The following is a 27,081-nucleotide window of genomic DNA, read 5'->3' as shown; positions in this document are numbered from 1 at the left end:
GTCCGTCTTGGGTGACCCTGCACAGCATAGCTCATAGCTTCATTGAGCTACGCAAGCCCCTTCGCCACGACAAGGCAGTGATCCATGAAGGAGGGAAAAGGCCTACTAATATGTATATAATTTGGGTTGTTTATAAGATTTATTTAGGGAGCCCCCTTGCTACAGAACTAGGATAGTTCTCTCTTCCTGGATCTCTTCTTTTTTACTCAGACTGCAAATAAAATATTTATTTATTTATTTATTTTATTTATGGATGTATATCCTGCCTTTTTCCTACAAAGGGCTCAAGGCAGCTTACATCATTCTCCTCCATCTTTTCCCCACAACAACAACCCTGTGAGGTAGGTTGGGCTGAGAGTCTGTGACTGGCCCAAAGTCACCCAGGATCACTTTTGGAAACTCCTGTTAGTAGTAGTAGATATTAAGCATAAACAAGCTATCTACAACTAGACAATGCAACCTACTAAATCCCACAGAGGAAAAAAGATTATCTTCATAGCAGGGGCATCGCAGGCATACTGTGCTTGAAAATAATAGTTGTTTGAGACTCTGAGATGAACTGTTTCTCAAGGTAAATCATCCTGTTCTGATTCAAGCTAGTTTTCCTTCAACTGGAATAGTCTGCATTGATGGTACCTCACTGTCTGAAGGAAAGGGAAAGGTAGGTATGGCTGCTGGAAGATTAGAAAAGACATGGGAAGAAGGTCTCTAGGTGATTTGCAGTAGATTACTGGGGTTTCTGACCATGGTCAAACAACAACAACATGGCTCCTTGTTAAGAGTACAGGATCTGTCCCACCACGACAAATTCCAGATTCGGTCATCCACACACACTGATCCTGCATCACATATGCATCTCCTTGCACTAGCAGACCCACCTGAAGCCACTCGTCCTCCTTGTTGTAGAGGGCTGCCCAGGCGTTGGTCTTGCCCGTCCTGTCAAGGCGAGCATAGTGGGGATGCCAAGTGAATGCGTCAATGCCCCACGTCTTGTACACACTGGAGGCCGTGACCTGCTGGTCAGAGATGAGGTGGGATTTCATGCCCAGCGGCTCCGAGCAACCTGCCATGTTGAAATACACTGTAACACAATGGTTTACAGATAACAGTGAAAGGGACCAGCCCAGAAGCAGCCAGGCCTCAACAGCAACAGAAAGTGAAGCACCGCAGAGCAGACGTAAGTGAAGCACCGCAGAGCAGACCTAACCCTAACCCAAAGTTCCCCCTCTGCCTGAAGCAGTCACTTCATTAGTATTCCAGATTCAGAGAACCCTTTCCAGGTTGATTCATGTTGCAAGAGCAATGGAACACCCTTGTTAGCAACTAGGGGTGTGCAAATCAGCAAATTAGAGTTCACTAAGGTTCTCCAAATTCCATCTCCATACTCATTCTGACTCATGTCTGTATCAGACTGTGCGCTGGGGTGGGGGGGGAGGGTTTCTCTTTATTTTTTGCATGAAAATCCCTGCTGATTTTCATGCATATTCTTCCTAAATGTATGTATCAATTATGCACATTTTTGTAAAGGATCATTTTTTCTCTTATTGATTGTGTATATGTTTTAAAAGGATGCCATTTTTCCAATGCATTTTTCAAAGGCACATATTTGAAAGCACGACTTTTCTGGTTCTGTGAGTATTATCACATCCTTAGAAATGCATGGACATCGACCACAGTTTGCATTTGGATTTGCATTCAGTTCTGGAAGTTACAGAAATGTATAAATCCTGATCAAAAATTACCTAAAATGAATTTCTCATACATTCATGAGGAACACAGGGAACTGTTTCATGCTGAGCCAGACCACTGGCCCACCTAGTGCAGCAACAGCTGTCCAGAGTTTCAGGAAGGATTATTTCCTAGTCGGCTTGGAAATACCTGGAATCAAACCTGAAACTCATACAAGCAAAGCAAGAGCTACAGCCCTTCCCAGTCTCAGTGGGTTCCAGGGAGGATCCTTATCCACATGTGGAGTTCAAGCAGAATGTTGGCCAGACGAGCTTGGACAGGGCAAGCCTGAAGGACTGGCGTGGTTGAGCAGCTACTGAGGGCTGTAGCCCTGCAGGGGGTTACCAAAAATCAGAGCCTGTTGTCCCCTGTAGTGTCTCTTCTAGTGCAGCTTGTTCCTTCTCCTGCCTTCTCCCTTTGGCCAAAGGAAGGTCCACGTATGGGTGTGACAGAAGGGTGAGAAATGGAGCAGCCACTGGAGTTGTGGAATCACAAGTCACAGGACATGGTGCCATCACTTTTTAAGGAGCAGAGATGCCCGCATCATCTGTCATCCCCTAAGGATTCCCTATTCTTTCTGAGCTTCTTTGCAATTCTGGGAGGCAATTATTTCCCCAACAACACTGTGTTGTTCCCTATCGAAATGCAAAGAGTTAGAGCATCCTTCCCAGCCTGGAACTGGAAATGCAATTGGAAAGATGCACAGATCCTTGCACCAGTGTGAGCTTCTGTGATATATTTTAAAGACCCAAAGAAATGAGTTTGGGGGAGGGGGGAACTCAGCTACCTCATATATAAATAAGGTAAGCCTAAGATCATCAGAAAAAAATCTATGATGTTTAGCACCCCAGTGTTCAGAGGGAGTCCCATTTGCATGATCTCCACACCATGAAATGCCAAAATGGTAATCATATGAAATCAGTTGCATCCGCTGCAACTAACAGACCTGGGAGTCCCTTCTCTTAATCTCAGAGCTGTTGAGGCTACCTGCACTTGCGCAGTGGCAGCAGGATACACTTTGCACATTCACTAAATATGAGCAGTACGGAAAAGGACTGGATAGGCCTACTGAACCCCCGGGGTCCAGAAAAAAATGCCTCTCATCCTCTGTCCAAGTTTAGACTGTAAGATACTTCAGATGCTACAAAATAGAGCTGCCAGGATGCTGTCAGGGACTGGGCATTATTCTCATATAACCCCAGTCCTCTATCAGCTCCACTGGCTTCCCATCAAAGTCTGGGCTCAATTCAAGGTGCTGGTATGTATGTATGTATGTATGTATGTATGTATGTATGTATTTATTTATTTAGCAAGCTTCTATGCCACCCCATTCGCCGAAGCCTCGGGGCAGCTCACAACAATAAATAAATACACATTAACCATACAAAACAATATAATTGGAGACGTCCTAGCCAAAGATATAAAATCAATAAATAATGTTAACAATTAAAATGACGTTTAAATAAAAAGGTCTTGGCCTGGGGCCGAAAAGCAAATAATGACAGCACCAGGCGGACCTCTCTGGGGAGCGCATTCCATAGATTGGGCGCTACCATAGAGAAAGCCCTGCTCCGGGTGCTCACCCTCCTAATGTCCTTCACGGAGGGTTCCCGGAGAAGGGCCTCTCCCGCTGAGCTCAAGGGGGGAGGGCACGTATGGACACAAGCGCTCCTTTAGGTAACCAGGACCCAAGCCATTAAGGGCTTTATAGGTAATAACCAACACCTTGAATTGGACATGGACTTCAATGGGAAGCCAGTGAAGCTGACGGAGGACTGGAGTCATGTGAACATAACGCCCAGTCCCTCTCCGCAGCCTGGCAGCTCTATTTTGAACCAACTGAAGTATCCAGACCGTTTTCAAGGGCAGCCCCACGTAGAGCGCATTACAGAAGTCTAGTTGGGAAGTTACCAGCGTGTGTGTCACTGTCGCCAGGCAGTCATTCTCCAGGTAGGGATGCAGCTGATGGATCAGCCAAAGCTGAAAGAAAGTGCCCCTCGCCACTGCTGTCACCTGAGCTTCCAATGAAAGCTCCGGGTCGAGGAGCACTCCCAAACTGCGGAGTGCAACCCCATTCAGGACAAGGTCAAGGTCCCCTTCCCTGAAGCCCAATTCGCCTACCAACAAGACCTCCATCTTGTCTGGACTGAGCTTCAGTTTATTGGCCCTCATCCAGCCCATTACCTCAGCCAGGCACCGGTTCAGCACAGCCACTGCCTCACCTGGATTGGTAGAAAAGGAGAGGTAGAGCTGGGTATCATCAGCATACTGATGATTCCGCAGTCCACACCTCCTAATAACCTCCCCCTGCAGTTTCATGTAGATGTTAAATAGCAAAGGGGACAAAATGGATCCCTGCGGTACTCCATGGCATAAGTGCCATGGCGCAGAGCCATAGTCCCCCAGCACCACCTTCTGGAATCGGCCATTGAGATAGGAGCAGAACCACTGCAAGGCAGTGCCTCCAACCCCCAATCCCACTAGCCTATCCAGAGGGATACCATGGTCGATGGTATTACCTATAATTATTACCTTTATTACCTATAAAGCCCTAAATGGCTACCTAAAGGATCGCCTTTTTCCCTATTTGCCCTCCCGCCCCCTGAGATCGGCAGCAGAGGCCCTCCTCCGGGAACCCTCCATGAAAGATATTCGGAGGCAAAGTACCCAGAGGAGGGCTTTCTCTGCGGTGGTGCCCTGACTATGGAATGCACTCCCTAGAAAGGTCGGCCTGGCACCGTCATTATATGTTTTTCGGCACCAGGTCAAGACCTTTTTATTTAATCAATATTTTAATATGTTTTAATATTGAATTTTATTCTTGTATTTTATTAATTTGCAGCCAGTGTGGATTGTCACTTTATCTATGTTGTAAGCCGTCCAGAGACACAAGTAATTGGACAGCATACAAATTTTATAAATAAATAATAAGTTCCCTGGGGCAGGACTTTTTGACGCCTCTCTGTGAAATGTTAAGCATATGGAGCAACAAAACAGCAGATATGGCAAAGGAACAGCAAACAATTTTGCAGGTCCAAAACCCACCAGTGGGTGTCACTGTGATGACTGATGCAACAAAGAGGAAAGGTGGGAAGCGGACAGACAGAAACCCACAACCAGGTACATGGGGACCTTCCAGCCTGGTCCAAAGGAGGCAGTGAGACTCCATTGCCCTTAGGTTAGTCAATGGCAGTATAGTTACGTCAAGCCAGTCCTCACCATGGGATCTCCGTCCTGATGCAGTTTAGCATGTCCAGGACAATTCTGAATCATGATAAACATATAGAGAAGTGGTCAAATTGCCGCACCCATAAAATCACAAGTGAGATCTGTACATTACTCCAGCTTCATTTGGTTTCCCAGTGGTTTAGAGCAGGGCCCCAGTTCCCTTCTCTGTGTTCCACCCACGCCAGATTAAACCTATGCAACTCGGATCAACCTGCTGTATTTGCATAATTTATACAGAGCTCACAGAACCCAACTTTTCTTGGTGCATAATTTGGACCACAAGAGTTTAGCTTTTTACAGCATGTACAGCATTACAGCATTACCCACAAAGCCCCTGGTGATGGGAGGTGAATTCCGTTTTCACAGGATGTGCCAACAGACTGTGGAAAGCATAGGTCAGCAAAGCCAAGCGTTTCAGCTGGACAAAATCCCCCAGGCAATCTGGTTGCCCTGTGTCAGCATTTTGCTCTCCTTTGTCTGTTTGACTTTCCCATTAAGGAAATAAGCATTCCCAATGTGGAAATTGTTCAAAGAAGAAATTGATAAATTTGTCATTTCATTTTCTGATTCCCGTCTTATTTTTCCAGTCTCAAATTCATTCAATCACAAACTTTAAGAATTTCACACTTCTCCTATCACATGCAATAAATACATTTTTTGTCAGTATAATGGGAAAATATATACATTTTCCTATTATAGAGAATATTCCAACATTGTCTTCATTGCAAAATTCAGAAAAGTGTGAATTCCAGTGAATGACTGTATTTCAGTTTGCAGATTGGCTTAAAAGTGTGAAATCAGGCAAGTTTACATTCGTATATGAATGAAGCAAATTTCTCCCCGCCACAGGCTGAACTCAGGACACCAGAACACAGCTGCCTTCTGATTACCCACACAAGAGAAAGCGCCGCCCCAGCCCAGCAAGATCAGATCAATGGGAAGCATTTACCATTCATCTCACAGCCAGTCAGTTCAAAGCGCATGGTGCAGGCTCTGCGACAGAGCACAGGGTGGATGCGGATATACTGGGCTATGATTGGAGGACTGAAGTCATTGGTCACTATGCCGTCATTTTCTATGTTGCCTGAGAAAACCTGCAGGAGGCAAAACACAACATGAGCAAGAGCCCTTAACGTGAGCAAAAGGGTCTGCTGTGTGTACGCACTTCTGCCCTTCATAAAGAAGCATCTCGTATCTGAGCAACAGGGTGGTGTTGTGGTCAGCAAGATCAGAATGAACTCCCTGGTGGTCCATGGCCTTGCACCAGTTACCTTTCCCCTTGCAGTTTATCTCACAGGGTTGGTGTGAAGATAATGACAGGGTGTCCCACATCCATGCCCAGGGCCCTGCACTCAATGGAGAATGGTTAGAATTATAACAATAGGCCAATACAATATGGTATGTTCCAGTCCCATTTGGCTATGAAGCTCACAGGGAGACTTTGGGCCATGAAGCTCACTGACTCATAGCCTAATCTACCTCACAGGGTTGTCGTGAAGAGAAAATGGAGAGAATGTTTTGGTCTATGTGGTCTGCTTGGAGGCAAAAGGTGGGATGAATATTTAATAATTAATAGATGATGATGATGACGATGACAATAACAACAACAACAGGAACAACAACGGAACCAAAATCAAATGTGCTAAAGGCACAGAGCCATCTTTTGAAGCTATTTCAGATATCATCTGTTGCTGTAATAAGACACAACAAAGGAAAGATTACTAATGGACTTACCAATTATTAAATTGTATAATAGACAACTTTACCTACGTTCTATTAAAAGGAAGATAACTTCTCATTTCCTAACCCATCATTCCTTTTCCTTCACTTTTATCAAAAAATACTTGAAAAACTTAAGTAAAGAAAGGTAAAATTAATTGCATAACTAAGCAAAAGTAATTACAAAATTGGGGATTTCAGTGGGTGCCGAACTTCATATTTTTTCTATCAAAAGAATGCATCTCTCCCTCTAAGTATGAGTAGGATAGATTATGGCTACAATCCAATACATGCTTACCTTCTAAGCAGTTGTGCACAAGTAAAAAGTCAGTCAGCAGCTCTTACCATATCAATCCCTTTAGCAAACAACTTCACCAATTCCAATTGTTCCAAAAGGGGCTTATTCCAAGAGCAATCGGTACAGTTGGAACCTGCCACTTGGTTGGGAATGGTGGGTGTGCAGCTTGCTAACTCAGTTCTCATGGGCTTTGTGTCGGCCTTGTGACTGGGTGAGGAAAACATTTTAAGGGAGGAAATGAAGACTGGCAATTACACAGTGAGGCAGTCTGCTTCTGATTTTCTTGCTAGTCAGTGCTTGTCGAAAAACTCAAAGCACTCCTGGACTCCCAAATATTCCATGCAGCCTCCTGAAAAGCTACAAGCAAGCAAGGACCTGTCAGCTAGAACAAAGCAAACTGAACACCATGAGCATTTGTGATATTTTTTAAAATCTCTGGTAGGGAAGGGTTGGAGCTGCAACAGTCTAGCAAACTGAGGAGGGTGGGAGAGCAGGGTCCCTTTCCATGCCCCTTTCTTGAATTGTTCGGTTTCATCAGCTGCTTAAGTATAATGGCCAGGTGTTTACAGATACAGTCCTAAGCATATTCAGACAGAGAAATCCTATGCTGGGAATTGCAGGCCTTTTCCGTCTGAACATGCACAGGACTGTCCCTGAGATGTGGCTGATGAGTAAAGGGAAATCACGGGTGATTGCAACGAAGAGCAGAATTCCCCAATTGTGTGCCTTCCTTCTAGGTATTTTGGACTTCAACTCCCATCTGTTCAGGCAGCACAGCCAGCAATGTTGAAAATTACAGTCAAAACATCTGGAGGGAAGGGGGGAGACTAACAAACAAAAAGCACTGAACAGCTTTTCCATTTGGAATGCTATGAGTTGCCCACCTCTGGTTTAAACAATTAAGCCAACTGCAAACCACGGCTCCGTGTTTTGGTTTGCTTTCACTAACTTGAGCAGGCAAGAATGTAGGCAGGCCCTCAGCACTGTCCTATGGTGGGACCTGTCTAACTCCTCCTCCTTGGAGGAGGGGGAATCTTTTCAGTGGACCATGATACCTACCCAATGCCCCCCAGACGTGTCGGACTGCAACTCCCTTAATTGTCAACTAGCAGAGAGAGCACAAGGATGGAGGAAAGCTGAAGTAGAGTTTAAACAAGCCGAAGTTCTCAGAATGTGACTGTCACAGGAAACTATGATAAGCTTTAAAACTGGAAGCTGGTACTTCTGTCACCTTGGCTGGCAAAAGAGTGCCAGAGCGAGACAGCAAGTTCAGGCATGCCATAAAGCATAGGTTCTTATTACATCTGAATTGGATCTCAGGTCACATTCCTAGGCACACTTGCCTGGGAGACTTATTGCTGAGTAAATATGAACTGGATCGCCCTGTGCACTATGAAGGGAAAATTCCTGCTTTGACACTTGCCACTGGCTCAGGCAGCCCTGAGCAAGACAATATCTCTCTGGTTCAGTCACTGGACTGCAATATGGGTGAGGCCAAATACAGGTTCAAGGTGGCTTTCCATTGGACTCCTCAGAAATTGGTGGATCCCCCGTGGGCTTTCCTGGTAGTGTTGCCCAATCACCACTGCACAACTGTAATTTTATATTTCCCACAGTGCTGCAGAGCAAAACTATATCAGGGAGATTATGGGAAATTAAAATGGTGGCCGTCCAGTGCTGATTATAATACCACTTTTTAAATGAGGTGATGGAAGGTGGGGAGACCCAGGAGAGGCATCTCTGCTGGTTCAGATTGGAGCACTAAGTCTTGGCAGCTGCCCTAGAGTGCTCTCTGCTGGTACCAGGTTGGAATATGGTGGGTTTTCTACACTACCTGTTGCAAGGAGAACAATATAAAGCGCTCAGAACAGTCAAATGTATTATTGAAAATGCAAAGGAAAAGCTGTATAAGCCCTTGCCACAGCTTTCCTTCTCACCAGCCCCACTACTCACCTTGTCATGACCTTGCTCCTCGTCCTTGTAGAATGTGAACTCACGCCCATCAAGGCTGTAGGCTACTTTGTACACCCGGACAAACTCGGCCCGGCCTACACGGCGTGCCCCTTGTGTGGAGATACCAGACAACCTCATTTTTCTCAGCAGGTTTACCTGGTGAGTGGAGAAAAGGTTGCCCCAGGGAAGGCAGAAGTACCCACATTGAATGAGTAGACAAACAAGGAAAATACAGCGAAGATCCATCTTAAAGCAGACATTTGGGGCTTGGCTTATCTTCCCGATAACATGCTGGGATTCGTGGAAGCAAACGGGCACTGGCAAACATGGAGGGCAGCCCTTCCACCAGTTCTTGCTCTGGCTCACCCTCTGAATGCCTTCAGTCGTTTCCTTCTGAAAGATCACTGGCAGCACAGTACAAAAACTGCAGCAAGGGAGCCCCTCATAACAGCCATTATGCACCCTTCTGTAACATACCATGCTTACTAAGCGGGGTGATTTAATGACTCTAGAACCCGCTTCATTTCAAGCAGGAGTGTGGACCTCATTCAGCCAGAGAGACAAATCCAGTCTCAGGACCCATATTCCACTGGTGAGCAGGGCCAAAGCCAAAAGGGGGGAGACCAAAAAATGCCACCTTTTTAGCTGAAAGAACTGACTGATGGCAACTAAGGCTTAGAAGAGCCATTTCAATAATTTTGGAATGGGAGATGATACGCACAAGCCGGGAAACCATGAAAAGAGGAGCACAACCATTTGGGGAAACTCAGGTGGCCAAATTTAGCCCCCGGATAGACTGGATTTGGCCTGCAAAATAGCACCCGTGTTGAGAGACTCCCAGAGTCCAAGGCTGGCAATCAAAGTATTGTCAGACTGTTCGGTCTGGATTGCTGTTTGGCAGGGTGATGCTAAGTGCTGAAGAAATTTGCACAGGATCCTGCCCCCAAAGCCAAATTTGCACATGGGTGTATGGCTTTCATTCATTTCTATGAAGAGGGGTAATGAAGATATTGGGTTACAGGAATAACCTCAGGCAGAAAAAAACCTCAGGCAGAAAAAATCAAGGTTAGGGAAACAGCCAGCTAATCCAGGAGGATGAGAGGTGGTGGGGAGATGACTGCCCAGAGATCCAGGGCTTCAAAAGAATGATTTGGGGCCCTGGCTTTCGATGGCCATGTACTAACAACACTTCTGCTGCTTGGCAATAATCCTTAGGATTTCCTTTCCTTGACCTGTGCAACAACAAGGCTCTTAAGGACTTTTTGAAGTCTTTTTGCAACTTGAACTGGAGTGACTGGGGTGGATCTGTGCAGAGCATGGGATAAGGGGGTTGTTTCATCCACCCAACTGGCCTTCAGCTACAGACAGGCTTCCTTAAAACTTCCACTGGCCCTCAGGGAAGCTTTTGAAGTTGAACTTCCACGTGAGGAAATGGCTGACAAGGGAAAGCCACCGAAAAAGTCAGGGAGGCTGTGCAAGCACCATCTCGCCCCTAGGACAAAGGTTTCAAATTCATACTGTGGGCCAGCCCTCCATGTACTGAAGATGACAACTCCCGTAATGCCCAGCCAGCATGACAGATGCTGTGCAAGACACCCGGCGGGGCGGGGTGGGGAGGGGGGCTTCAGGCTACAGAAGACTGTCCTGTGTCAGTCTATGGGCTATGGGACTTCCCAGTTTGACCTGGTAGGGGCCACTGCACCTCCCCCACCCTTTGATTTTGCAACTCCATGTAGATCGTTCCACTGTTTCCTGCACTCATACCTGAATCCATGGGTTTCTGTCGTAGTTACTGGAGGTCCAAGCATTCACGATCCCCTTGTTGTTGAGGCGAGCAAGCTCAGGGCCCCAGCGCTGCACGCCAAGGAACCCAAAATGCACAGAAGAAGCGGCGAGTTGGGTGTCTGCAATGGCACCTGTCTCCATGCCCAGCGCATTCCCACAGCCTGCAGTATGCCAACGGGGTTGGTGGGGGGAAGGCAAGGAGAGAGGAGGAAAAGGTCATGGCTATGAGGGAATGCAGCAGAGCAGATGCAGTCCAGAAAAGAGAAGCAGCAAAAGAATAAGAGAAATCTTCTCCCACACGAGCCATCCTGTATTCTGCCTTAACCAAAGCGGTGCATTCCAGACGTTATGGACCACAACATCCTTCCATCTTAGTCAGTATGGTCAGTGGCCATGCTCCACGCATGCGTGAAGAGCCCATGAGTGCCATGCTGCGCAGATTTCCAAGTGAAAAATGCTGTCGAGCGTAGCAGGTTGGCGGCAAAAATCATTAAAATAGTGCATGCGGGCGGCTTGTGTGTCCGCGCTGATTGTGAGGGCACTGCTCAGCTTGAGACACTGCTTGGCTTGGGACTGGTCATGTGGTCGCGCGCTGAGTGCTTGCTGCCAGCGGCGACCATTATGTTTGTGTGTGTGGAGTGACTGGCTACGTGCAAAAGGTAAATAAGTTCTTTATTTCAAAAAAAGTTGGTGAATTGAAAATCTTTTTTAGTCTAAAAATGTGACCCCAAGACATGAGTTCCGGCACCTTTTTTTTTTTTTTTTTTTACAAAAAAAGCACGGGGAGAGGGGAATTATAAATGCCCTCAGATTCCTTATTCCAGCTTTCCCCAATCTGAAGCCCTCCAAATGGTGTTAGAATTCAGTGCCCATCATCCTCAGCAAGCACAAGCCATGGGCAGTGGTGCAGGGAGCTTTGGTCTGAAACACCTGAAGGACAGATTGACTACAGAGCAGCCCCAGCCTGCACAAAGCCACTGCTGCTCAGCCTGACCTGCATCACGGAGCAGTTGCTGCCATGAGATAAAAATGACAAAGAACTTTTTCTAGGAAGCATTACACCAAAAATGTAAAATATTACAATGGCCCCTTGTGTTGGGCATTTTTGGTTGCTCTTGTTCCTTTCTCGTGGAATTATGTTGTGCTTCTATGAAAGGAATCTCTTTCATGTTTATAAATAAATAAATAGAAAGTGGTAAGAGAATGCCCTCTTTTTCTCCTGGATTTGAATTGCATGTTCCCATGGATAGGACAGCGAGCCGCTCCAAATTTTGCCACTGGGATGCACCAGGAGGAAGAGGGAAAGTTCCAGCAGACCTCCAGGAAGCCCACCGAGGGACATTCCATGCCGATACTGAGACAGTACTTTGCCTGGATCATTACAGGCACTTCAGAGTTAGGTTTACACCCTGTAAGCCTGATAGGAACCCTTGCTCGGCCTGGAGCATTAAGCCTGGATCAGAAGGCTGTGTGGTTGACCAGGGCTGCAGTTGGCACCTGGCACCTTTGAGTAGCTGCCGGGGACGCAATGCCTCAGCAAAGCCTGGGAATAGTATCTGTCCTGGGTCCATCTTAATCCCCTGCCCACATGCCCTGGCTGGCATCACCAAGCAAAAGCTGGCAAAGCTGCTATTTGAATTTCCCATCATACCCTTGATGTAGTATCACTGCAGTATCATTGGCTCCAGCTGCCTTCAGCCTGGGGCACAGGGGCCGGACCCAACCAGCCTGGAGTCCCAATTCAGCGTTCCCCAAGAGTACCACCTCTCTTCTTTTCGGACAATGATTGTTTGCTGCTTTCTCAGACTTTGTGCGGTTTTTCCTTTTTCTAATAGGTTGAAATGCTTCTCCTAACTTGCTGTTATTGGCACTTCATCTCTCCCTTCCATACCGGCAGCATGAATAGCAGTGGGGTGGTGGTTAAAGTGATGGACTGGGAACTGGAAGACCCAGGGTCCAAGTCCCCACTCAACCATGGGGCTCACTGTATGCCTCGGGCTGAGAGTTTGCAGTTTGTCCAGTCCTAACCCACAGAGTTGTTGCTGTGAGGATAAAAATGGGTTGGAGGAGAACTATGCAAGCCAGTTTGGGTTCCTCACAAGAGGGAAAGGGTGGCATGTAAAAGCAATTCAATAATAGCAGCAACAAAAGAATAACTTACGGATATTGCAGGTCTTTCCCAGGTAGGGGGAAGCACACTTGCAGGCATAGTCACCGTTTAGATCCACGCAGGTCCCTCCATTCTTGCACGGCTGGAGAGCACATTCATTCATGTCTAAGGACAAAAGAAGGGAAGCATGGATTCATTGACCCCCAAATCCAATCAGTGGAGATTTCCTAAGATTGAAAACATTGGGAGCTGATTCTTGGATAAAAAGAAGAGATAGCATGGTGCAGTTTTCTGCAGTACTGAGCTCATAGTGGGGAGGAGGTTAAAATTTCCAGCCCCATCCCAGGTTAGGGTCCCAATCTAGGTGGGACAGCTGCACTTACTCTAAAGTAAAAATGAAAACAAGCTGTAGCTGCTGGATAGGAAGTAATGGATTCATAGCCAAAGTGGCTGCTACGCTCCAGTCCTGCTTTTGAGTTCCCCAGAGGCATCTAGCAGGCCACTATCAGAAACAGGATGGGTTGGATGGGTCTTTGTCTCACAGCAAGCAAGAGCCATGCTTTCCCTTTGCAGAGCTGCCATTTCCAAAAATGTCACACACTCACTGCTCTCGCAGAGTTTGCCTTTATACCCCCAGGGGCACTTGCAGAGAAATTCTGAGAAGACATCTCCCCGGTTGGGAACCAGCTGGCACACACCATTGTTCTGGCATGGATTTGGGTGGCACGGACCTGATGACAAAATGATACCGAGGAAGAAGCAAAAGTAAATAACCAAATCGTTACCATAGTCCTATCCGACATGTAATTTGTAACAGCAGGATTTAATCTTAACTTGCCAAACATACATGACTCTTCCTTTAGCAAGGGGATCTGCAAACTAATTATGAATGCAAGAACAGCAAAAAAGAAAATGCAAATGGAACGGTAGCACAGCTATCATTTCCAAACGGTTGAGAAGATTGGCGTTCCATCAATACAGAAAAGCAACTCAATGCAATATATAGGCTGTAGCATAATACCAATTATTGCCTTTAATTGCAGTGTAAGTGCTCCCATGTTTGTATCAGCAAAACGGCACCACCCCATGCACAGGAGCAGCATCCGCAGATCAGCTGTGACTGAGATTTGGGGACTATGCAGGTTCCATCCTGTGCGATGGAATGGGATCTTGAACGACTACAAGAGAGAACATTCTGACCACAGGGTGAGCTGAGGAATAGAATGGGGTGGCCAGGAAGCAAAGAAGGAGGGATGTGGACATACAGAACGAACCACCTCACTTTCTGAATAGGTCACTGGGAATCTATTTTCCCAGGGTCAAAAGAGAGAGCTACCCATGGAACTTAAGGGAGAAATCAATGGTTTTAATGCAGTGGAGATAAGGCATATATGTCTATTTCACTGCCCAAAAAACAAAGTTGAGTGGGGATAAAGCAGCCAAATGAGGACAGAGCCTGCTCAGTGAGCAGGCACAAAATTCTGCTTGTTGAAGGGTGGTGGGGAAAAATTGAATGGCAGGAAATCTGAAACCCCTGTATGCTTTGCTGCAGGGCTCAGCTTGAAAGAAGCATTTTGCATCTACATCAGCGCAGCAACTCTAATACAGGACGCGTATTGCCCCGCTGCTTCAGAGGTAGCTAGCTTGCAGATGTTGGGTAAGCAGCCAGAACTGTCCTCTGCCCCGTTTTCCACAGACTTTTCCATGCAAAAGACACTGAAGCTGTGCCCATGAGGGGACCAAAGCTGAAGTTTGCTAGCACTGACCAGGGCTGGGGATTCCCTTTTCCTGGCAGAACTGGACTTCTATGCCCTGAAATGGCCCATTCACCTGATGCCAGTGGCCTGGTGGCCCATGGCATCATCCATCCTGCTGTGTCAAATGTGCTTTTCAAAGAATCTGGCAGCAAACGCAGGTGGTGAATGCCCACAGCCATGTAACCAAAGCAAGGGCAATGAGACAGAACAGGGGAACTGCCCACATTTGCAGAGGTGGAAAAAGCTGCCTCTATAATCCACTCCTGATACTGCAGCCTGTTACTTGGAATGTGTTTGGGGGGAAAAGCATTATGGGAAAACAGGGTCAGGGAGGGTTCCTTTCAAAGGAATGCTGTTCCTAGAAAGCAGGCGGGAGCCTCAGCACTGCTTCTCAGGTGTTCAGGTGATACTGTGGGAATGAAGCTTCTATGGCAGGTCCTACGGAGGCTGCTCTTATTGGTTTTTGGTTTTTCCCTTTTTCAGGTCCTCCTGGAGTCTGGCGGGCAGGTTGGAGGTGACACACTAGCAGCAAGCAGACTACTCTTTTTACACCCCCAGTCTGAGGCAAAGACCAGCTTTCAATAATCTTCCAGCATACGTATTATTTATTTAGTTAAACACTTCTATACCATACCAAATTAGCCTAACAGCTCTTGGGATGGTTTACAATGTAAAATAAACAACAGCAATTAATAGCAATAGATAATTCATTACAATAACAATCCATAAAGTGATCAGCAATGGCAATAAGATAAAAAAGACAATAATACTAAGTAAAATAAATTTAAAAATCAATAATCAAATAAAACCAAGTAATTCACAGTGCCTTCATAAAATATAAAATAATAATAAAAGTCAACAATTAAAATAGTTGGAGAATAAAAAGGCATTAGCCTGGCACCTAAAAGCCAAAAGGGTTGGTGCCAGGTGTACCTCTCTGGGGAGCTGGTTCCATAGATGGGGTGCCATGGCGAAGAAGGCCCTTCTCCTTGCGGCCACCCTCCTTGTATCCTTTGGAGGTGGCTCCTGAAGAAGGACCTCCAACAATGATTTTAGGGTCTGGTCAATTGTATATGGGATGAGACATTACATCAGATATCCACGTCCCAAACTATTTAGGGCTATAGGCATTATAGTGAGCACCTTAAAGCAGGCCTGGACTTCAACTGGCAACCAATGTAGATGGAGGATGGGGAGCCTTTGTGTGCCCAGACAGACTCTGCAATAGTGGGAACGTTCTAAAACCCATGGTAAAAAGTGGTTCCCTTGGTTCTCAGACTGGAGAGAAATTTTGATGCATTCCTCACCCACATAACACTGGAACCTCACCGAACTTCCCTAGGCCTATTCAGGGAGCCAACAGATCACAGAGAAAGGAAACATAAGAAACAAGCTTTCTTTTGCTTGTTTATGTTCTGCATCCTTATATTATCATTGTATTCAATAATGATATACATTATTGTATAATATATATTGTATTCAATATATACAACATATATTCGATGTATCATCTTTGACACAGGCAGTTTCATTTCTTCCCATGCCTCCTCCAAACAAAGGAGAGGTGCCTTGAGTGGGCCAGGCCCTTGGCTTAATGTGCTATTGACTATAAGAACTCTAGCTCCCACTGACTGAAGTGAGTCTCTTCACCTCTTGCCAGGGGTTCCGCTACTGTGGTGTTGTGGAATGCTTATGAACATCCCATAGAAATGTTAAAAGCTACCAAAGGAAAGTAAGTAGCATTACCTGAATGTTGAGCACTTGCTGAACTGCACACGTGCATGTGGGCATAAGGGGGGTGGGATCAGTGGCATGCTAAGAGTAAGCACTGAGTGCAAGCAGAGGATATAAAGCAAGGAATGAGAGCAGCCACAGACGAAACTGCACACGGAGCCCTCAGAAGCAGAAATTTACATGACTTCCTACGTGGCACATTCAGTTTTCCAAGTAACAAGAAGGTCTGCTGTCTGGACTCCAGTTATACATACCTTTGTCAGTCTCATTGCAATCAATCCCAGTGAAGTCTTCTGGACAGATGCAGAGAAAGGGAGAGTCATCGATCCCAGTGAGGCAAGTACCTCCATTCTGACAGTGATTCACTTCACAGAAGTCAGCTGAGGGAAACACAGGGCACAAAGTCAGTGCAAACTATAGCTGCCCAGGAAAGGCCATTCTCCCTTTAGGCATGACAACATTAATTGTCAAGTAAACTTGATGATTTACCAGTGTATTTGTCCCATTTTTATACCTCCCAACAGCTTGAGCTCTCTGGACAGTTCACCACCATTAATCAAATACAAAAGATATAATAAAAATGCAAATACGATAAAACACAGTCTAAAATTCCAGTGTGCAAATTAAAACAGCTAAATATAAAATCCAAAACATTTTCGTCAAAAACTAGACTGAATTAAAAACTGCTTGGTATTCTGTATTAAGTCCCCAATGCCAGAGATGATGGAAGACATCCCTGGAAAGGGACCACAGTTCAGTGATAAAGCAAACTGGTGCCCTTCAGACTACAACCCCCATCACTCCTGATCACTTGTCATGCTGCCAGATGCCGGTGGGAGTCAATAGTCCAAAATATATGGAGGGTGCCAGGTTGGGGGAGGTTGCTTTGACACCTAAAAGCCTTGCTGGATTAGACCAAAGGCAGGTCTAGTACAGCGTCCTGCTTCTCAGAAAGGTCAACCAAATTATCCTGGGAAATCCCAAAAACAGAATAGATGGGCAAGATCCTTTTTCCCTCAGAGCCACGCTGCCTCCAATTCTGGAGATAACATGTAACCATCAGGACGAGTAGCTGGTATCCTCCATCAATTGGCCTACTCTCCTTTTAAAGTAATCTGAGCCAAGAGCTGTTGGCACATGCCTTATCCACAGTTAATCAGACTGTCTGGCTACCTGTTTGAAGCAGCTTCCTATCCCAAATCCCCCACCCTTTGCTTGCTGTAGTGGGAGAGCCTCTCAAATGAACCCCTTATCTTCTGAGATTCCAATGAAGGTGTGTTGCCCACAGAGCTGGACTGGGACATTCAGCTTTCATGAGCTTAGAGTATTACTGCTCACCAGTCTTTTTATAGCAGGAGGTCCCTGGAGTTTAATCTCATTTCCTGCCACTCCACAGCAAATGGGCCAAGCAGAAAACCAAGCTCCAAATGGCCAGTCCTGTGGTGAGTGCAGCTCCCAGAGCCAAACAGAAAGAAAACAGCAGAGCTCGGGAGCAAATCAAGTTACTGCCTGTATCACTGCCCTGGTTGGTTTGGGATGATCTCATCCTCCATCAATGTACCCACAGCTAGAGAGGACAGGAAGTAGAAGCTTCCCTCCCCGTTCAACTCAAAGCACTGAGTGGCAGGACTTTGCTGCTTTCACATCCCTCTGGTCTGTCTCTCAAGCGCTGTCTAGCAGTTTTAGGTCAAGGTCACACACAGGAGCAGCCTCCCCAACCTGGTTCCCATCAATTGCCTTGGATTACAGTTCCCATCAGCCCCAGTCAGTCAGCACAGTCTTTCCTTAACCGAGTGCCCTCCAACTGTGATGGGCCACAAGTCCCATCTTCCCAGCCACCTAGCTGCAGATGATTGGAGTTGTACTCTGACCCAGCTGGATGGCAGCATGTTTAGAAAAGTGGAAGGAGATGTTCAAATAAGATGCATTTCATCAGTAGGACTGTGTGTGCACCACTGTTCTACTTATTGCTTACAGCACTAAAATGCTTGATCATCTCAGCTTTTGCTTTTTGTTTTTTAAAAGCCAAGCTTCTAGTCCTTCAGACTGGAAAAAAATGGATGTATGGTGATTGTGCCTGCTGAGGTCTCAGAAGCCAGAGACATGGCTGATTTCTTGTATCTGAGGGCTGACAACGACAGCCCCCCAGCCTACTAGAATTAAAGATGCAAAACAGTAAACATGACAAAAGAAATCACTCAATATAATGTACATTTGTCAAATCTGCTTCAGTAGCAATCCTGTAGCCTCCTGTCATGGCCTGGCGGGGGGCAGGTTTCTTCAGAACGGCTGCTCCAGGATCCTGGGTCCCCAGAGAACAAGCCTCTGCTCTGCCCCCTCATAGCTGGTGGGCCTTAGAGAGGAAAAAGGAGGCTTGCCAAGGGGCAAGGAGGTTAGGACAAAGAATTTATGCCAATTCCTGTTGCCATTTTGGCTTCCTTTCCTCCCATTCCCTGGTGCTTTAGCTGGATTGCTGAAAATGGCCAGCTAGATAAGATGTCTGGTAGGAAGCATGGCAGGTGGCCACTGTGGGGTGTTGCCCCAGACACAGAATGCAGGTAAACCTCTGAGTCTGCAGGCTTACAAGTCTTAAGACCACAGAACCTTGGTTTGCACTTACAGATTCAGCTTTTCTTGGACTATGATAATGAATGTAAATGTTTCATGTTATTTATTATTTTTCTTTTCTTTTCTCATTTGTCCTCCAGCCAAAGCTTTCAAGGTGGCATAAATAATAAAAGCAAAATCAAGAAAAACCAATAATCAAGCACACTAAAATACTACTTTTAAAAGCAACAACAACAAAAACAGCATTTAAAATAGATAGATAACTCAGCTGCTAAAACTAAAGATGATTTTAAAATGCAGCATTCCATATATTAAAAATCAAGCAGTTAAAATATATAAATGAAGTTAAGAAAGAATTGATCCTAAATCTGATAATAGCAGCTAGGTTAGTAATGGTTAAACATTGGAAACAGAACTGGGTTATACAAAGGAATGAATGGTATAATGAAATATGGAATATGATTGTTAATGATAAATTGACAACAGAAATAAAAATTAAAAAGGGGTAATGAAAGTAAATAAATATAATTAAATATGGGAAGATTTTGTAAAAGCAGTACTGATGGAAGGGAAAGGTTGTAAGCCTAATCAATAATATATGAATTTTTGGAAGGGATATGGGTTTAACTAAAGTATTTTATATATTGTTAATTGTTATATTATATGAAGTAAAATGGAGATATAAACTGGTCTCCTGGGGAGCTGGCGCACAATTTTTTTTGTGTTGTGTTTTTTTAGTTATCAGTTGGGTTATTGATGTTAATATTATTGATATATTTATATGAATTGTATCTAAACTGTCTGTATTTATGTTATATTCTGTTAAAAAAATAAGAAGGGAGAGTTAAAATACTTTTGAAATGCCTGAGAGAGTGAAATCCGTCCATATGACCACCATCCAGCCTCTGACACCAAAGGGCAGGGGAACTGTAGCACATAAGCCTAGAGAATGTTTATAGGCCTTCACCGAAAAGAGAACCATGGGGAAATGGGGAACATCCAAATGGGGGAACATCCAAATGGGGGAATATCCAAATGGGGGAAGTGTTACACATACAGAAATCAGGAAGTGCAAAAGTAGAGATGAGCTGGGAAAAGTTAAATTCATATTCATACCAGACCAATGTCATACACATGGTTTAAAAACACTTATACGCCTCTCATAAACCATTTCGGGTCACTGTTAAATGGCATCTTTCCATCTTCTTTTAAGATGCAACCCCCTTATCTTCAAAAGCCATATTGCAGATGGGCCTTAACAGCTGCTACTTTCCCACTGACCTTGGACAATGCAACCTTTAAGTGCAAAGAGCTTCTACTTAAACATTTGTTTGTATTAGTTCAGGATTCTATTCCTCCCTGACTCCTGGAGAACTCAGCCAGTCAGTATTGGCAAGAAGGAACCAGGTCTGGTGTGTGGCATCTTTCCAGGTTGCTGAAGTCCCCAGTTCAATCCTGGACGACTCCAGTTAGAAGGCTCAGGTAGCAGGTGAAATGAAATCCCGGCTGGAGACCCAAGAGAAACCCTGCTAGTCAAAACCGGCAGCAGTGAACAGATGGTCTAATTCAGTGCAAACAAATTGCCTATATTACAATAAAACTGTTCATCTTTAACGTGCTACAAGACTCTTTTGTGTTTGCTTGAAGAGCCTGAACACCACCATCCCTTGGAATAAAGTGTGTGCAACTAGCACCCCTGGGTGTGTCCTTATTCTTGTCCCTTCCCAGTTCCTGCTTCAGTCACCAAAGCAGTGCCCTTTGACATTTATTTACTGCTCACACACAAGCCCATTCCTTGAGTCTCAGATAAATTGCCAGCACACAATGCAACAGAAACTTATCTAACTGACAGAGGATTACCATCATCTGCCCAGTAAGGGAAGCATTGCTTAATATTTAAAACAAAGATGTGTATCATCTTTAGGGTTGTCAGACTAGAATCAATTTCCAGTTATCCCTTTATGCACTGTTGGGAAAGCAATGAAATTGGATGATCAGCATATCAAAGAACATGGACTTTGTTTTGCAGAACCAGGAACTGTGTTAGAAAAAAAACCAAGCTCCTAGACCTCTTGAATGCATAGCACATTGTTGAATACACACCCAACATTTTTGCTAAAGGCTTCAGACACAGCAGAAGCGTTTGTGGTAGTACTTCCTGTGATCATTACTCCACCAATTCCAGAATTAAAATGATGATGATGATGATGATGATGATGATGATGATGATGATGATGGAGAGCCACTGTGGGTCAGTATTAAAAAAATCTAGGCTGGACTGACCTGGCTGACAAGCCCCGGGGGAATAATTTCTCGGCAAGTTGTGCTGCTGTGGCGGCACACACTGCCATGCTAAAAGTGCAAGTATCCGTGGATGTGAGAGCACGCCGTGGCGTGTCACCTGGTGAACCCAGGCAGGGTGTGCTGTGAGGGTGGCCAGGGAATCTCCCAGCACTGTGGTTTGCATGAATGGTGGCTTTGTAAAGCAAGTGCCTCTATTCCTAGCGGGACCTGAAATGACATCTTCTGCCCAATTGTCAAGGCCCTCTCCAGAGGTTCTCCTCCAAGTGCCACTGCACACAGTGGTGTCATGGGTGGCGACCAAGGCCAAAGCCTGTTCTGCAGGGGCCCTCTCTGTCAACTGCCTTTCCCAAGGAGGTCCACCTGGCATCTTCAATGGATACATTTAGACACCAGGTTAAGACCTCCTTCTTCCCGCAGATATTTGATCTCTAACCTGTTGCTCTCCTTATTAATTGTATTGCTGCCTCTTTATTGCTGTAATATTTTGACATTTTCATTGCTGTATTTAATGTTTTGATTATTTTGTTGTTCTTACTGTTTTCAGGAGTGGGGGATAAGAGGCTTGATTGTACACTGTCCCGCTTTTAAGCCAGGGTTGCACTGACAACATCTTCCTCCAGGATATTCATTCATGTGGATATCAGGTTAAACTCTTCCAGAAACATCTCTAGACTCCCTCCACTGCACCCAGTTTTGTTTTCCTCTCCAAAAGTGCTGACTCTGGAAGAGTTCAGGCAGATCCATGCTTAATGCATTTCATTCAAGCCTCTGCTCATCAGAGCTCCACTGTAGGAATTTAAACCAGCTCCTCCCCGCGTCACCATCAATCAGAAGTAAAAGCAAGCGTCAGTAGTTGTCTTAGGTACCAGGTTAAAAAAAAAAAAAAAACCTTTCTGGAAAAGAGTCCCTGCCTGTGGCAATGGTAATGAGCACTCTAAGCAATGGAAGATCTCTTGCAGGGAATAGGTGCCTTCACACCCTCTCTCTAAAAATCCAATTCTTCCTCCAATGAATTCATGATAGCCTGTGGTTTCTTTCTCCCACATGCACACATACAAATCTTGTCTATACAACGATCCTGTGAGGTGGGCCAGAATAAAAAATGCAGGATGCTCCCAGGTCCACAAATAAGGTTCATGACTGAGAGGGAGAGACAAACTCAGGCCTCCTTGATTGAAATAGAACAGCCTGTCTCAAGGATGTTGAACAAATTTTAGCCCAAAGGCCAAAGCCAATTTTAGAAAGGAGCTTGTGGGAGGAGAAGGTGGCCAAAATACCTAAAATGATCAACATATTTTATCTTCGGATCTTCCTGCCAGGAGAGATCTTCCTTAGAAGAAGCATTTCAATATCTAAGAATGGAGGAAAATGCAGGACGTAAACAGGGAAACCAACAAATGACCAATGGTTAGGAAAAGGGTGTGAGAGTAAGGAAGGAGGCATGGACTGGGGGGGACCTGAGATGCCATCACTTGCTCTGCCCTCTAGAACAGGGGTCCCCAACCCCTGTGCCTCGAGCTAGCTCCAGTCCATGGCCTGTTAGGAACTGGGCCACACAGCGGAAGATGGGGGCGGGCAAGCGAGCAAAGCCCCACTCACAGCCGCTCCCCAGCGCCAGCACCACCACCCCAGACCACCCAGAACCAGGGCTGCAGAAGGAGCACGCAGCTCAGATCTCCTGTTCCTCCTCTCCAGTCTACAGTGGGGCTCACGCTTTCACAGGAGCAGGAGCCTCCTGGCCAGGAAGGGGCATGCGGAGGTGCACAGCCGGTTCCTGCAACACCGAACAGGGGGCGATGGTGGCAGAGGATGAGGGGACCCATTCCCGCTGCTCTGGCTCTCAAGGGGCACCTGCTCTGTCAGATGAAATGCCATGGCAGGGCATGCGCCACGAACCCAAGAGCCACCCAAGGACACCAGCAAAGCACAGGCCGCCATTCACCAGGGGAAGCGCCATGTACCACTCACAGGCAGATGGGCAGGGGCTGCCTTGAATCACTGGGGCTGGTGGGGAGCACAGCACTCTTACCGGGTCCTGATGAGGAGCACCGCCAGCGCTCTTCATAGGAGTGCAAACCCCACTGCAAGCCCCGCATGTGAGGGATCCAGGCCATGCGCTCCCACAAGGATCCAATGCGTGATGATCCAAGGTGGAGCTGAGGCAGTGACACCAGTTCTGGGGAGCAGCCAGAAACACAGACAAGGCCTTGCTCACCTGCCTGCCTGCCTGCCTCCCACCCACCCCCACCGTGCGCCCTGGCTCCTAACACTGATTCTGCACTATACTGAGTTGTGAGTTATAGTACATTATTATATAGTGAGCTGTAGTATATTATTTCATTATATATCACAATGTAATAACAATAGAAATAAATGCACAATAAATGCAATGTGCCTGAATAATCCCGAAACCATCCCTGCCCCCAGTCCATGGAAAAATGGTCTTCCACAAAACCGGTCTCTGGTGCCAAAGAGGTTGGGGATCACTGCTCTAGAACACGCTGGTTCTCCATGAATGATGAGAAAGAGGGGGTCCTAACACAAGAAACCACTGGACATTTATGCTGTCTTTCCCCCCACTAACTTAGGGGTTTGGGCTTTTTGGTTTTTTGGTTTTTTGGAGAGAAAACAATGAAAGAAGAAGTGGAAAAGCACAGGAAGGTTGTATGTGGAGTTGCATCTGCCACCAGAACATTGTGTGGATCAGGCAGAGCCATGGCAAGTTTTAAAGCCTTGTCTAGAAGCAATAGTGATCCAGCTACTGCTCTTGGCTGCTTTCCAAAAGTGCTTTTCCCTACAAGTACTTTGTTCAGATGTCTGTTTGTTCATTTGGCCCTCTGACAGCAGGATGGTGGGCAGAGAGAGGGAAGGAGGCAGAAAGTGTGAGGGAGAGAGAAAGGAGAGTTCAGACCTCATGCAGCCTAGCTTTGGCGCCATTCAACACCAGAATGGCCCCTCCCCAACAGATCACCCCCACAGGAAAGAGGCCCACAGCAGAAAATAGATTCCCCACGTCTGATCTATCACCAGAGATCACACTCTTTTCAAAAAGGGATCTTCTGTCCCATACTGAAACCCAAGTTTCTTGAAACCTCTTTGGTTTCCAAAGAATTTACTTTCCAAGAGCTGTCAACTTCATTTATACCCCAAGGAGTTCAGGATAGCATGTGCAAGTCCAGACACTGACCGGCCTGGGGGTGTCCAGTTGAGCTTCATGACTGAGAGGGAATTTGAACTCTGACCTTCCCTTTGCCACTTCGATGCTGGAAGCTTTACACCACACAGCCTCGAGGCAACCACATTGCAGCCCTTCTGGAAGAGGAGCTTATAAAAAGCCCCTCACACCATTTACCTGAGCTCGATACAAGCACCCTCGTGTGCACACTACAAAGGAGATTTGTATATTGGAAAAGTTGGCTGGGTTCTACTGCCAGGCCCCAGCCAAGACAGAAATTAGGTATGATTAGTAAAAACTGGTGTTGGCCAGCAACATTGGCAGTTTTTTAAAACAGGTATTTTGGTAAGAGCTCGTTAGGGGACTGCAATTAAAACAACAACTTTCTGAGGCACTGAACTGCTCCAAGGGCACCCAGAATTGTCTCTATCTGATCTGGATAGTCTTTTTTATTTTAGCTTCCCAGTCCACATTGCCACCTCCACAAACAGAACAAAGCAACAATTGTTGGAGATACCCTAATAAAAGTGATAAGTTTTATACTTTAGAATATAGAAAACTTTGCCTGTTTTTTCTTGCTCTGTGCTGCTCCAATCTGTAGGGTTTTTCCATCCAGGTTCCTTTTATGGGAATAGGCCACAAGCCACAAGACATGCAAATAGATACTATTTGCATATGTAATCTTGCCAGAGACCCCTTCTGCTAGATCCCCAATTGTCTTTCTGCAATTTCCTACCTCAGACTGTAAAAAACAAACATTGAAGCCTCTTAAATTCTGAAACTTCTGTTTGTTTTATCTCTGTATCTGCTATTCATGATCCTGATGGGTTGTGATGTTTTTCCAATGTTTCTCTAATGATTTCTCAGTGTTTCTATGCCTCTACATGGTTCTTGCATTATCACCCATCCAGAAACTCATTCTTCTCCCTACTATTTGGATGTGACCCCAATCTTATAAAACACACTCTGTCCATGCTCTGTTCTGTGTAGACTGCTACCCTTCAGTGCTGTTGCAATTTACAGATTTCTGTTGCTGCAAATAAGCTGTTGAGTGCTTGATTGTATGCTTCCACTGAATCTGGGTATTCATTCCAAGCCAGTCTGAAATCCTAACACAACTCTGATCCAGACTCTCTGGAAACTGTTCAGACGCATGTTTAGACAGGAAAAAAGTCCGACAGTTCCCACCCTCCCATGTCTTTTCTGCCTAAATATGCAGAGGATTGTGCCTTAACCTAGGTGAGAGCTCTGTTGCTGCCTTCAGTCAAGATCTTTTCAGCCACAAAAATGCAGGACAAGAGACATCTGAGCATGAAAAGAGTGCCTTTCTACCATAAATAACTACATCCAGGAGGTGCCTATCTGGGCAAAGTTTTCAAAGCACACACCTTAAACTAGGAATAGGCATAAGGTAGATCTCTGGATGTTTTGAATTTCAACTTCCAGAAGACCCGGGCAGCGTGGCCAATGCTCAGGAATACTGGGAGTGGGGAGTCGAAAACACCTGGAGGTCCATTTTCTCCCAATCCTCCTTTATACAATATATAAACAAAGCCAGAGCGTGAGAAACAATAATTAACAACAAAGTTTCTCATGTGCGCAGGCAGAGTGCCTTCCTCATAGCCACCATGGCAACAATGTCTTCCACCAATATATGCCCTGCTTCCTGCAAAGAACTTGCGGGCGCTTACATAATCTTTCTCCTCTTTTTCATTTCATTCTCACAACAACCCTGCGAGGTGGATTAGGCTGAAAGTCATCAATTAGCCGAAAGACACTCCATAGGTTTCATGGCTGAGTGAGGAACTCGAACACGAATCTCCTGAGCGCCATTCCAAAGCTCCAGCCGCTACAACACTCTGGCTTTCATTTTATAGAGAGCCAGTGTGGTGTGATGGTTAAAAGTGCTGGACCAGGACTCCAGACATCCGGGTTCCCATGCCTACCGGAAGAAATCTGGCTTCCAACCCACCTCACCGGAGTGTTGTGAGGATAAAAATGGAGTGGAGGAGAATTATGTGAGCCGTCTTGTGTTCCTTGCAAGACAAAAAGTATAAATAGCATAGTCATAATATAAATGCAAAGCAATAGCAATGTTATATATCTAACATAACAATCTCTACAATAGTTTGACACTGCGTATACATGGTCAGATTGCTGCGCAAGACCCGAAGTTTTACGAGAGGGTTTTTGGGAAAGGAGGAGATGCTTGAACTGGAACCGCAGGCATGTTTTCTCCCGTGTCAGCGAAGCCCCAGCGCGCAAAGCACCTCACCCGTTACCATCACAAGTGACAGCGAGAAATATTTTGGAGCCGGGCGGGAGGAGGAGCAGGAGGAGCAGCCGCGGATCGGTGCCTACTTACAGCGGACAACCACCAGCAGCGAGACGGCGAGCCAAGGCCCCAGCGCCAGCGGCAGAGCGCCGGACGCCTTCATGCTGCTCCCTCGGATGGGCTGGGTTGCGCCGCGTCCTGCTCGACCAGCTCCTCCCGGGCGGCTCTGCGCGCGGCTGCTCGCAGGGATTAGCCCGAGTCAGCGCATGACTCAGTCCGCCGAAGCGCGCCGCCCGCCCCTCCTTTCCCCGCGGCTCGGCCGCCACGTGCTGCAGCCGGCGGGCCAATGGCGGGCCGCGGCGGGAACGGGCGTGAATGGCAGGCGAGCGGCCGGGCGGGCGGGCTCGCTGTGCGGGGGCTGCGCCGCCGGCGCTCCGCGGACGGTAC

The 27,081-nt window shown here is 46.1% G+C and overlaps 1 protein-coding gene across 2 annotated transcripts in view; it reads right to left on the bottom strand.

The window, feature by feature from the left end:
• MFGE8 (milk fat globule EGF and factor V/VIII domain containing) overlaps positions 1–26,878 on the bottom strand; it is a 31,292-nt gene extending 4,414 nt beyond the window's left edge. The window contains exons 1-8 of one of the 2 annotated variants that reach the window (XM_044438815.1): positions 26,725–26,878; positions 16,567–16,692; positions 13,427–13,552; positions 12,873–12,986; positions 10,691–10,872; positions 8,927–9,082; positions 5,906–6,050; positions 879–1,081 (exon numbers count right to left, since the gene is read on the bottom strand). In XM_044438815.1, coding sequence (XP_044294750.1) covers positions 879–1,081; positions 5,906–6,050; positions 8,927–9,082; positions 10,691–10,872; positions 12,873–12,986; positions 13,427–13,552; positions 16,567–16,692; positions 26,725–26,797 — 1,125 coding nt within the window. In that variant the 5' untranslated portion in view covers positions 26,798–26,878. The remainder of the gene's footprint in view (positions 1–878; positions 1,082–5,905; positions 6,051–8,926; positions 9,083–10,690; positions 10,873–12,872; positions 12,987–13,426; positions 13,553–16,566; positions 16,693–26,724) is intronic. The other variant, XM_044438816.1, reaches the window with a different exon arrangement.
• Positions 26,879–27,081: the final 203 nt, after the last annotated feature.

Source organism: Varanus komodoensis, unplaced genomic scaffold, assembly GCF_004798865.1.
Source record: "Varanus komodoensis strain SLA01 unplaced genomic scaffold, ASM479886v1 scaffold33, whole genome shotgun sequence".
Classification (NCBI taxonomy): Eukaryota; Metazoa; Chordata; class Lepidosauria; order Squamata; family Varanidae; genus Varanus; species Varanus komodoensis.
This window is presented reverse-complemented; position numbering and strand designations above follow the sequence as displayed.